Here is a 13,233-nt window from a genome sequence, read left to right on the forward strand (position 1 = left end):
GAGTCAAAGTTTTTATTGCACGGTAGCTAATAACGATTGCTGTTCGAAGGTTATGAAGCCCAGGAGGAGACTGTTGAGTTTGCATCAAAGGAATTAGTAAGTGTGCCGTAACGAAATTTTCGCACACTTATATTACTTCTTTGAGTTGCAGGAAGTGTTTAAGTAGGTATCCCAAAAAAAAAATATTTCCAAAATAAATAGTCTATTTGCTCTTTCGGACAAGAAACAGATGTGCTCAACAATGCCCTTTTCATAGTATAAACACAGTCTGTGGTATAAAGTCATTTTATTTCATTAGACACTTGACAACTGTATTAAATTGTAATAGTACCAATATTTGAATTTTAATTTAGCATACAACGAAAAATGACATGTCAGAGAATCGTTTCCAGTCAGGGTATGTTTTGTAGAACAAACTTAAGGTAAAAAAAAATCGGCTAGTCTGATATGGGGCACCCTGAAAGGGCACTTTCCTTATAATGCGAACCAAGTAATTTTGCATCATTGTTTTCTCCATACAATGTCTCCATACGATATTCGAAAATTTGTATCTTGAGAAGGGTTTTGATAGGTTCTTAAAATCTTTTTTATATTCTTTTTCTTGTTTTTTTCCCTAAGATTACAGAAAATCAGATAATTTTGCAGTATTTTTGGAGTCATATTTTAGGTTAGAGACCATAATATTGAGAAAAATTCAAATGTTTTTTTTTAATTTTTAATTTTTTTATTCTTATAACACTAAAACCCAGATGGTTTGACACCAACTGTTGTCAAACGAACGAAGTTTGACATCCTCTTTACACAGCGCTCACACACACTACCGAACGTTTGTTTTGATAGTGAGCGCCGTGACAGTTTTTTTTATTTATTCATAAATTATTTTTATTAGATCCTTTTAGGTACTGCGACCAGGCTAGGACCGAGGATCGGTTTAAACACAAATACACTCAACCCCCGGTGGTTGGTCACTTTTTCGTTTGACACTTTTTTAGTTTGTACCCCGTTAGTTGGTCAAAGTCAAACTAAAAAGTGACGTACTGTCACGTTCTATACGGCATTCACGCAAACTTTCAAAACAATCGTTTGGTAGTGTATGTGAACTTCTTGTAAAAGGGGTGTCAAACTAAAAAGTGACCCCGTTCGTTTGACAACAGTTGGTGTCAAACCGTCGGGGTTTGAGTGTATATAATAATAACAAAAATAACTCTTTATAATCCGTACTTGGAGATCATGTAACTGACGAGCGTTACTTGGTCCAAGCGGGTCTTGAACCTGCCGATGTACTCGGAGAAAATGCCCCACAACTCAGCCGAACTGTAGAGCACCACCCCGGCTTCCTCCTCCGGGAGCCACCTTGGCTGCTTCCTGCGGGTCGAGGGCGATCCTTCGCTTTTCCGTCCGGAACTGCGCCTGGCAGCGGAGGGAACTCCGCCGGCGTGAACGCCGGAACTACTGGACTCTGTTTCTCCGCCTTCCTTGCCGGCGATTTCGGTTTCGACGCCTGCTGGCGCCTCCGGATGAAGTCCGCACGCTTGGGGCAGCTGCGGTCCGTGGCTTCATGGGCTCCAGAACAGTTAGCACACCGCTTCGGCTCTGCTTCTTGAACTTTGCACTCGTCCGTCTTGTGGGGACCCCCACAGTTGTTGCACCTCCCCTTGAGGTGGCAGTTCCTGGTCCCATGACCCAGCTGCAAGCAGTTCCTGCACTGAGTCACGTTCGGCCGCTTTTTCCGGTAGGCCTCCCACCGGAAGTGAAATGCTTGCAAGAACTTGAATTCACTCAGCTTCTTGAGGTTGGTGTACCCCTTGGGGAACGTAACAATGTACGGGGTTACCGTCGATGAGGCATGCACCTCCACAGCATCTAGGTTGTGCAATTCCTTGAGTTTCTTCTTGACGAATTCAGGTGAAGCCGGTGGAAGTCCCCTGATGACGACGCGGAGTTGCCGCTCGCTTCGTTTCTCGTGGGTATAGAACTCCACTTTGTTCGCAAACAAGTGGGCCCGCGCGGGTTCGAAACGCTCCTCGGAGATACACAGCAATTTGATCCCAAACGGAGTCAGCTTGTAATTTGGCTTGGTTGTGCACGACAACATTACACTCCTCAGCTTGCCGAAGCTCATATTCTTTACCAACAGCGGAGGTGGTTTCTTGGCCACTGGAACCGGTGGGACGTTTCCTTTCCCGGCTGGTTACCTTTGTTATTGTTGTTGTTCTCCACCAGCGGGCTGAACTTGTTGTTGTTGAGGAGCTGTTCCTCGTTGCCATTTCCGGCGTCGTCTCCGTCGTCACTTGTCTTCTTCCGCTTCCGCGTTCCGACAATGGGAAGAAACTCGTCGTCGGAGAAATCTTCCACCTCCATTCACAAGCACTTTTCGCGCAGCAACAAAAAAAAAAGTGACAGTTCGTCACTTTATAGTTTGGGTTTGTCAAACCAACGGGGTACAAACTAAAAAGTGTCAAGCGAATAAGTTATCTTTGAATTTAAGATTTTTTAATTCTGGATTTTTAAATTTCTCTATTTTGGGATTTTGGATTATGATTTTTGGTATTTTCTAATTTCAATATTTTAAATTTTTGAATTTCTATGTTCAATAAATCCCCACAAAAACAGCATGATTTGAAAGAAAAGTTGTCTTACTATTGGTCTGGATGTTCACTGGCCAAAATTATAGAAAACCGTATTTTTATGTTAGGCCATTAGGGTGAGCTTCGCCGTGTTAGAGTGGTTCGAAAAAATATAAATGAATTTTCTTTTTTTTAGTTTAACAATACTTAAATGTTGAATTTCTTGATTGAAGTATTGAAAATTGATGATATTTTCAATTCAATCGACAAAAAACTAAATTCTGGACTTTCTATTTACTAGGATAATAAACAAATGTAAACATTAAGTGAATCCCTCTCACACCTTATGTCAAACTCCATCAGAGTAAGTGGGATACGTGGGGTAAACTCAATGTTTTCATTTGTGTCATTATTTGTCAACATACACAAATTTAGAAAACATCCTCGACCTTTTTTCGATACCAAAACCAAAACCAAAACCAAAACCAAAACCAAAAACAAACTCTCACTGAGGTAGGCAAAAACGCCTGAAATTAGACACGCTTAACGGCCGTTTCAAAAACCACGAGCTTGTGTCTTGCGCTTAAGCTAAAATATTTTACAGCTAAAAACTTAGCTAAGAAAGGCGGTTCGCGTCCCGACTGATCTAGACCAAAACAACAAACCTGTCAAATCGGCAAAGAAAAACAAGTTTACTCCGTGTTCTTTTCTGTCCGTGTGTTTGTGTACCGTCATCCGCACGGTTGTTCCGTGGTTTGCGTGTGTCCACGGTTCCTCCACCTTCTCCTGCGCCGCAGTCACTTCGTGTGCCCCTGCTCGAAGGCGAATCTGTGTGTACAGAAATTCTCGCGTTTGACAGCTCCGCTTGAAAGGGGGTGAAGAGGCGAAGACGTGAAAAAAAGTGTTTCGATTTTGCGAAAGAGTTTTTCCCGAGGTGTTTTCGGTTCGTCCAAGATTCCGGGTTTCCTGCGCTGTGGGTCGGTTCCGGGAGTGTTGTGAAGTGGTCTGTTTCGTGAGGGGGGAGGAAGATTGGTGTTTAAGTTTCGAGTGGCGGAGGCGTTGCACAAGTTTCGATTTTGCTGCTCTGTGTTGAAATTTGCCCCGTTCCGAGTGAGTTGCTCAAGTTCCGGATTCTGTGCGGACACGGTGAGGGCCGCAAGTGGCCACACACGAAAGTGTGCAGAAAATCACTCATGGGGAAAGGCAGCAGCAGCAGCTAGTCTCCATCTTTTTCTTATTTTGCATCGCGTTTGTTGGCCGTTTTCTTGAAGTGTAAGATTTTTCAGCACAATTCCACCGCATCCGTCCCCCCGGGGTTCCCTCATCCCTCCCAGAGCAGGGAGAAGGGCAGGCGAGGTCAGGAGGGGTGTGTTTACGGAAAATTTCGCCGAGGAAAATCGTGTCCGAAGACGATTCCCGCAGGGGGGGATTGCGCCGACAATCGAGGCCACATTCCGGAGTGAGAACCTGGCCGCAAAAGCCACCACCAAGAAGACAGAAGTAGCAGCAGCAAAAACATCACGCTCTAATCTGGCGTTACGTAATTGAGAAGAGTGTTGGCCCCAGCGTAATTGGATTTTGGAGACTAGAGTTTCCCCCCGCCGTCCACTCTGGGAACGACGGTGGAACCGTACTCCTTCGGCCACGGAAGAAAAACAACGCGTCATCGCGTGTGTGTATTTACAAACATTCGAGTGAGTGTGCCTGCTCGTGCGCACCTTCCGGTGGCCACCACCTCGAGTGACGTCCCCCCCACCCCAAACCCTTCGTGGCCACAAAAGGATTAGTTGCAGAAGAGACCAGGTCCAGGATGGCGTTCGTCAGCGAGGTAAGTGAACCCGTCCTTGTCCTCTTAACTTCTTTAATCGATTTTGCGAAATTGCCGAGCTGCATTAATCCTGGTCCTGGTGCGGTGCAATGACCTTGACCGCGCAGCTAGCAGCTGTGTGTGGGGACGTGGACCCACGCAGCAGCAGCATCGGAATGAAGGCGAAATGTGGCGCGGGGGACATGTGTCGGTCAGCAGCGAGTAAACAACACTTTGTGATGGGGTGTTTGTACTTTTGAGTCAGCAGCAGCAGCAGGGTTATTTTTATTGCGTGAATGAAATTGTTGGGCGGTGAGGGATGCATATTGATTTAAGAAATAATTTTGAAATTTAAAAAAAATCAACAAACACAACTAACAAAACAATTGAACTATCTTATTCAGAAATACAGAAATAACATTACTTTTAATATTCCTGCCACTTGATTTTTTAAACAAAACACTTTCAAGTGTTGAAAAAATGCTACAAAAATAAATATTTTTCTGTATTTTTCTCTGGGTTAAGATTTATATAGTTTGTTGGCTCATCAGTGCGGTTATTTTAATTTAAAATTATGAACATTTGAATACTTTACCCGAATACAAAAGTTGAAAGCTGTTTCACAGTGGTTTACTGCCGTTCTACGCATAATTGTCCCATGTTAAAAAAAGTGCAACTGAGAAAAACGCGATTGAAATTTTTTGACCGATTTCTGTGTTTCTACGCATAATTGTCCCGTGGGTTCCTATTCGCCCTATGTGTCCCGAATCGCCCCAGTTAGCAGTTTATCACCCTTATTTGTGATTCTCTTGCTATACAACAGGTAAACAAGACATAATGCTTAGTAAAACTAATGATTCTGTGTAAGAAAATACTTGGTGGGACAATTATGCGTAGAAGTTTAACGATGGGACAAACAGACTTGGTGTTGTTTTTAATGAGTTTGCGAACAAAGTACCAGATTTTATGTGTTTTTCTTAAAGTACACATAAAACTAATCTTAAAAATGTCATAAAGTCAAAATCGTCCAAAACTGACATGGGACAATTATGCGTAGAACGGCAGTTTAGAACGCAAAAAAAACATAATTGCCAACGATTAGGTACTTCAAAAAACGCATATTTGAAGTACGCTTTCTTCAGAGAGGTTGTCTAGTATGAAAAATCCTTTATTTTGGTATTTTCAATGTGGGAAAGGGTAGTAATTTGTGATTGTAGACGGTATTGTTTTGATTCGCAGCATGTTGAGTCAACTGTTGTGGACGTACCTGAACAGAGGTTTCTCTTCTTTCCATTTTCAGCTACCATCTCTCTCCTGTTTTTCCTTTGCTCTACTGATTCTCACTTCTTCACTTATTCTTCTATTTACTATACATTTTATCAACTTTTGGTTTTCTTATCTTTCAATGCTTTTCCACTCTTTTTTTAACCAATTAATACTGCCTTAAAAACTGTGTCTTCCATAAAAAAATACTTTCCCTTAATGTACTAGAAATATCAAATCTGTTGATCATTGACCTATTCATTGATGATTGACTTCTTTATTTATCTATTTATTTGAACAATGGGGTCCTTGAGCCCAATGGAAATTTTTGTGTACAACGGTAAAAAAACACGATCGACAACCATTTCTGATTACTTTTTCATGCAAACAAATAAATTAACAAGATAACATGGTCCCCTAGGAATGAGCTGTCAAGTAGAACCTTTTCTGTCAAGAAGGGACGCGAAGTTATTTTTTCTTAAATTGATTTACATTCCATATTAAATCCTTTGCCGTCGTACAAAGGGTCGTTGTACTCAGAAAAATAAGCCTAATCGTTGTGAACATTAATATCACAAATTCAATTATAATTTTAGGACTCAATTATAATTCTGTTCTATTGATTCTTTATCAAGTATATTCTCTGTCTTCAATCTTCACCCTTTTCTTCAAACAAGTTAGATTCGAGCCCTAACTAAATTTATAAATGATTAAAGGATTAACACGAATATTACTACAGTCCAGACTCGATTATCTGAAGGCCTTGGCAAAATTTCATTTCGGATATTCGAAGCTTCGGACTTAAGTATGACCCCTAAACTACTCTAAAGTGATTTATAATTTTAAAATCCAAGATGGGAAATTTGACAAAAATGAGGTCGCCGAACTAGAATTTGATGTTAAAAGTAACTAAATGGAAAAATAAGATTTTTTCTGTTCGTAATTCGATTATCCGTTATGGTATACCGATGGTTGATACACCCATATAGACCCTCGTTGATCAGGTAGATATCCAGGCCATGGCTTTCAGGTGTTCCTGGGATGACCCAATCCCGCGGCGGGCGCTCTAAAATTCTTTGTGTAAATATGGGTATTCGGCGCCGTCGCTCCGTGCCATACTTTCATACACTTAGGAGCCCAGGGTGGCGAAGTCCTTGTAGATAAAAAGGAAGACACTAGTGGTTGGTACTAGCAATGGTGGCCGACAGCTATAAAGTCAACTTCGTTTTTTTTTTTGGGATGATCCAAAACAATCCAATATACTGCAGAGTGTCGTGGTCCACTGAAGCTACCCGAAGCTATACCGGATTTCGATAAGTTTTGCCTCAGGAACAATGTTTTTGCCTTCCTCACCTTACTGAGGAAAGGCTATAAAATCACTCGGAAAATGAAATTTTTAATTAGACCTACCTTCATTTGTACATATCGACTCAGAATCACCAGCTGAGCAAATGTCTGTGTGTTTGGCTGTATGTAGACATGTGTACCAAATCAATGTCACTGGAATATCTCGTCACAGGCTCAACCGATTTTGCCCGGAAAGGTTTTAATCGATCCGTCTTAACGTCCCCTACCTTGCTATTTAAATTCATATAGTTTTATCATGTATTTAATAAGTTATGTTAAAAAAACGGTTTCATATTAAATTAAAATTATGGTAAAAAGGGTGGTTTTTTCATGAAACCCTCACATGTTATACAGTATGTAAAAAAAGTATTTACACCCCTTGGGCACTATGCACATTTTGTGATGAAACATGTAAAAAATTTAAAGTTTGACAGGAACCTAGTACTACGTTTTGTTCAGAAACTCATGCCAAACATTTTGCTACAAAAAGCTCATGAAAAGATGATTTCTATAAAAAGTTATATATCAAATACTATTACGAAAATAAAAAAGGTGCAAAAAAAGTATGTACACCTTTCGAAAAATTAACATAAATAATGTTATTTGTTGACAAATCACCATAAATCCAGTCTCCCAACTCCAAATAGGCATCCTTGACTGATTAAAAATAATTTGGATTGAATATAAAGTTTACTAACTACTTAGTATAAAAGTTTATATAACTCTGGAAATTCTATATAAAACTTATCTAAACTTAATTTTGCAAACTTTTAATTCAAATAAATGTCAATATATTACCATAGAATTGCTAAATAAACATTTTGGAGTGGGTATAACACCGTTTTGGGGGTATTTGTATCGATAGAATAGATTTTTCGTTGGAATTTCGTACCAACCCGGAATTACGTCGTCGGAAAATCCGCCGGCATCTGAACCGGTCCTCAATTCACAAGTCAACCTATGTGGCATCAGAAAGGGCATAAAATTTCCGATCTTTTGATACCCATACATCCAGGTTTTCTATAAAACCCACGTTTTTAAATACCTAAGCAAAAACGTTGTTATGGTTTCGTTTGAGCAACCTGCCAAAAATGTATGGAATTTCGTAATTTTTGTTCTCGTGGATCAAACTTACTTTTTGCCCAGTTATTTAAAAACGTAGGTTTTAAAGAAAACCTAGATGTATGGGTATCAAAAGATCGGAAATTTTATGCCCTTTCCGATTCCACATAGGTTGACTTGTGAATCGTGGCCCGGTTCGGATGCCAGCGGATTTTCCTACGACATAATTCCGGGTTGGTACGAAATTCCAACGAAAAATCTATTCTATCGATACAAATACCCCCAAAACGGTGTTATACCCACTCCAAAATGTTTATTTAGCAATTCTATGGTAATATATTGACATTTATTTGAATTAAAAGTTTGCAAAATTAAGTTTAGATAAGTTTTATATAGAATTTCCAGAGTTATATAAACTTTTATACTAAGTAGTTAGTAAACTTTATATTCAATCCAAATTATTTTTTTAATCAGTCAAGGATGCCTATTTGGAGTTGGGAGACTGGATTTATGGTGATTTGTCAACAAATAACATTATTTATGTTAATTTTTCGAAAGGTGTACAAACTTTTTTGCACCTTTTTATTTTCGTAATAGTATTTGTTATATAACTTTTATAGAAATCATCTTTTCATGAGCTTTTTGTAGCAAAATGTTTGGCATGAGTTTCTGAACAAAACGTAGTACTAGGTTCCTGTCAAACTTTAAATTTTTTACATGTTTCATCACAAAATGTGCATAGTGCCCAAGGGGTGTAAATACTTTTTTTACATACTGTATATTTTTAGAAAGCATATGAGAAGACCTTTCTTGTGGATTAAGAATTTTCAAGATCTGACTTACCTATCTCAAATTACAAGCAGTTTAAAAAATGGTCTGTATTTACATAACCTCAAATGGTCCCGTCTGATCGCCACAAAAAAAAGCCTTGTAGAGGGATGCCATTTTCCTGAAAGGAGGTGTCTGTATAATCTTGACAAAAAGTCTGTAGGAAGTCTGTTTTTTTACTCGTCACTTATTTTTATTTGGACCTCTCAGGTGCTGCGATCATGTTAGGGGAGATCCATAATCATGTGGACACTTTAGGGGATTGTAATCACTCTATAAATGAGAGGAAGGCACCAACTACCTAAAGGTGGATTAAGTTACGTTTTATACAACGAAAAATTCGCAACAATTGGTTGAAAAATGGTCTGTTTTCATAAAAAATATCATATTTTGTTCTAAAACCTTGAAAACGCGTTCCAATTGACTTTAAATCATAGTTAAGAGTCCTGTCAATAATGTTCTTTATTCATATTGTTCCAGGAAGTCGTCATTTTTCATTGCCAGCATGTTAAAGTTGGAAAAATTAAACTTTTTGCCTGGATTTTAAAAGAATTTCTCTAAAAAATCCATCTTAAAAGATTTTGGCACCAAAATCAATAACTCATCTAGTAGGTAAAAAATTTTGCTTTTTTTTTACAATTAGTTTTTGTTACTTCAGTGCCAAGATACAGCCATTTTAGTAAAATAAAAATGGCGAATTTTCAATATTACAAACCTTTTGCATTGTTTTATATTATCAATTTACAAGCAAAATCTATAGTTTTCATTGATTTGACTATGTGACGTATGCGCCATGACGAAGAAATGTGTTTTAAATTAACTGTACTGCAAAATTATCAATTTTTCAAGATTTTGATGAAAATTGCGTTTTATTTTTTTGTTGCTTTTTCATTAAAAAAAAATGTGTATACATTTTTTTTTCTTTAACCATTAGCGTGCCGCGTTAGGCTGGTTCATAAATGTAAATTTTGACGATTTTGCAAAAAAAAAAAAAAACATTTTCAAAACCATAACTTGCCACCGTTTCAACCAATTATAGTTATCCGGTGTGTAATTGACTAATCAGGCTTTTATGGAAAAATACATGTGAGTTCCGTCATTGAAACGGTGTTAGACAATGATTTTAAAGAAAATTCTTATTGTTGCGAAAATTCTCCAAATTTTTATCTTTGAACCATCTTGACGCGGCAAGAACCACCCAAATGGTCAAACAAAAAATATTTGTACACAATTTTTATGCAAATATTTTCCCTGGGCCTTGTAAAGTCAAGGGGCATGATTTGATCCTAGTGCATTAGTTAAAATTTGGGTATACATTCTTTTTTATAAGCGCTATGGACACCACTTCATGCTACGAGAACTCGCTTTGTCGCAGCCCCAGGGCTTAAGCGTTGACCGATAAGCTGTCTTCGTGAACTAGGTAGTTCTCCGATAGTGAAAATATCACAATTGCACAAGACACCGCTGCTCCTGTGACTTTTTCACTATCACAATGTGGGATTTAGGTGGGACTTTAGGATAGTACAATTGATTTGTTGCTTAGCATTAGCATTTAAAATAAATCTGTATGCTTTCCAAATCTATTTGATGATAAATTTAGTTGCAATTGTTAAGTTAGAGTAATTAAACTTTGATTGATGTAGAATACTAGGCATTCGTTTATGTCAAATTGTTCATAGAGTCTCGATCAATCAATAATGTAATGATATCGGACAAAATTCGTTGATCTGTTGAACTAACGGTTTTCGGATTATGGTTGTATCGACCATTGTTGCGAATCGAGGAACTACGGATCTTTTGACGTAAATGGTCATTTCTTTTTCAAATCGCGATTTCTATCCTATTTGTATATCAGTTCACAATTTTTATTGTTTTTTGATAGAAGTAGTATTACAACAGTTAAAGGAACGTTTAGTTTTGAACATTAAGTTTAGAGGATTTTAGATTAAAATTTAGATTTTCAATCCAAAGTAGTTAGCAAATGAATATTTGGACTTATATGAATAATTGAACATTTTGGACTTATGAATAACACACAACTGTGCATTTATTCTAGAGTCAGATCCATACAGCGTCAGTGTTTATTTGGTCGAAGTGTACTAATTCATTGGCAGATCTGATTCTAGTTGTAATGTACGACAAGACTACTGACGGACGTGACAGGACGAGGGCCCAGTTTAGAGGTTTCAACATCAACGATGTGCGGCTGGACCACCCTCCCAAAAAAAAAAAAAAAAAAAAAAATAGAATTCTTAGTTAACTGACATTTGTCACGTTGACAAATAGTTTACTCAAAATTTAGTTTGTCTAAGCAACTGAAATTTCAGCAAAAGAAACGTCAAATTATTTTGCTGAAAATTTAGTAATTTTCTTGTGTCAGTTTTACAGCTCATTTCTGGAGTTTTTTTTTGAAAAGGTCCAATAAACCAAATTTTCAGTTTTTGCTTTTTGGCTGTTTTTGAAACCGCCTTGAGTCAGGGGTATTAAAGAACCCAAAAAGTAAAAACTGAAAATTTGGTTTGTTGGATTTTTTTTTTTAAAAGCTCCAGATTTGCTGAAGATTCAGCAATCGTTGCTGGTATTACCGTTATCGAAAATAGATGGTGCTTGCCAATAACATTTCTGGAGTTTTTTTGAAAAGGTCCTAAAAAAAAATTTTTAGTTTTTGCTATTTGGGTGTTTTTGAATAACCCTGACTCAAGGCGGTTCTAAAAACACCCAAAAAGAAAAAAAATAGAAATTTTGTTTATAGGTTCCAGTACTGTTATTCATATATTTATTTCATCAAATCTCCAAACCTAAAAAACAGGTGGTAAGATCACAAAACAAAATTAAAAAATACAACAAATTTGACAACACATTTCCCCCTGGGCTTTGTCATAATGAGTGTCATAGGTTTGATGCTTGTTTGGCAAAGAGTATGATTTGATTCGATGTGGAATTAAAATCGAAGTGTTCAGTATATTGCTGAAGCTTCCATTTTTACACATGGACACCACTTCATGCTGCGAGAACCCACTTTGGCGTAGTCTCAGGGCTTAATCGATGGCCGGTAAGCTGTCATCGAGACAAGGAGGTTCTCTGATAGTGGAAATATCACATTTGTACAATGAACCGCTACATATGTGATTTTTCCCTATCTTAATGTGGGTGTCAGGTTAGGATGCGGGTTTAAAAAAATAGTGTTTGTAGAATTTAGGATTTTAACTATAAATATTAACTTTTTATACTTTGCCTTTAGTTATTTAGGGACAAAATTAGTAACAGTGAATTTAGTAATTCTATCAGAATGGGTGATTTTCATTCAAGTAGCATAAAAACCATTCTGATTTGTCAAAATTTCCATAGAGTCTCGATCAATCAATAGTGAAATGATATCGGACTAAATTCGTTGATCTGTTGAACTAACGGTTGTCGGATTATGATTGTATCGACCATTGTTGCGAATCGAGGACCTACTGGAATTCTGACGAACAAATGGTCGTCTCTTTTTCAATTCACGACTTGTAAAATATCAACTGTTATTTTTTTTTTTTTTTTTTTTTTTTAAAGAAGCCAGACAGGTTTTAAAAGAAACGTTTTTTTGGTTAATAATTAAAATGTCGGGGATTTGAGATAAGAGTAGCTTTCGGATAGGTTGCTTTAAATCTTGTATTCAATTCAAGTTAGGTAGTTATCCGCAAATGAATATTTGGACTTATATGAATAATTGAACATTTTGGACTTATGAATAACACACAACTGTGCATTTATTCTAGAGTCAGATCCATACAGCGTCAGTGTTTATTTGGTCGAAGTGTACTAATTCATTGGCAGATCTGATTCTAGTTGTAATGTACGACAAGACTACTGACGGACGTGACAGGACGAGGGCCCAGTTTAGAGGTTTCGACATCAACGATGTGCGGCTGGATCACCCTCCCAAAAAAAAAAAAAAAAAAAACAATTTTTATGCAAATATTTTCAGACCAAACTCGAGGCCGATTACAGTTTGTCTTTGACCATGCCGTTTGCAAAGGGAATTCGTCAGCTGTGTGCTATCTTGTGACAACGACCATTTAGTACTTTTCAAGAAAATCGATTTTTAAAGTTTGATGATCAATATTTTCAAAACTATGAATGGTAGAGCCAAATTTTTTGAAGCAATCGGTTCGTATACTATCGCTTAACAAACGCTCCAAGTTTCAACAAATTTGGTTACACCAGTTAGAAGATACAGTAAATTATGTAACCAAAAATCTGAAAAGCACGTGTCACAAGTGTGTTTCGAAAGTAAAATTGTACTACGTGTCACAAGTGTGCACAGAATTCCCATACAAACTAAAATAGACATAAATCAATAGTTTAACCGACTTAATC

General features: G+C 37.6%; 1 protein-coding gene across 1 annotated transcript in view; it reads left to right on the forward strand.

The window, feature by feature from the left end:
• Positions 1 to 3,395: 3,395 nt before the first annotated feature.
• LOC6039579 (germinal center kinase 1) overlaps positions 3,396 to 13,233 on the forward strand; it is a 177,366-nt gene continuing 167,528 nt past the window's right edge. The window contains exon 1 of the mRNA XM_038258054.1: positions 3,396 to 4,395. Coding sequence (XP_038113982.1) covers positions 4,378 to 4,395 — 18 coding nt within the window. The 5' untranslated portion in view covers positions 3,396 to 4,377. The remainder of the gene's footprint in view (positions 4,396 to 13,233) is intronic.

The sequence above is a fragment of the Culex quinquefasciatus genome, chromosome 2 (assembly GCF_015732765.1).
Source record: "Culex quinquefasciatus strain JHB chromosome 2, VPISU_Cqui_1.0_pri_paternal, whole genome shotgun sequence".
In the NCBI taxonomy this organism is placed as follows: Eukaryota; Metazoa; Arthropoda; class Insecta; order Diptera; family Culicidae; genus Culex; species Culex quinquefasciatus.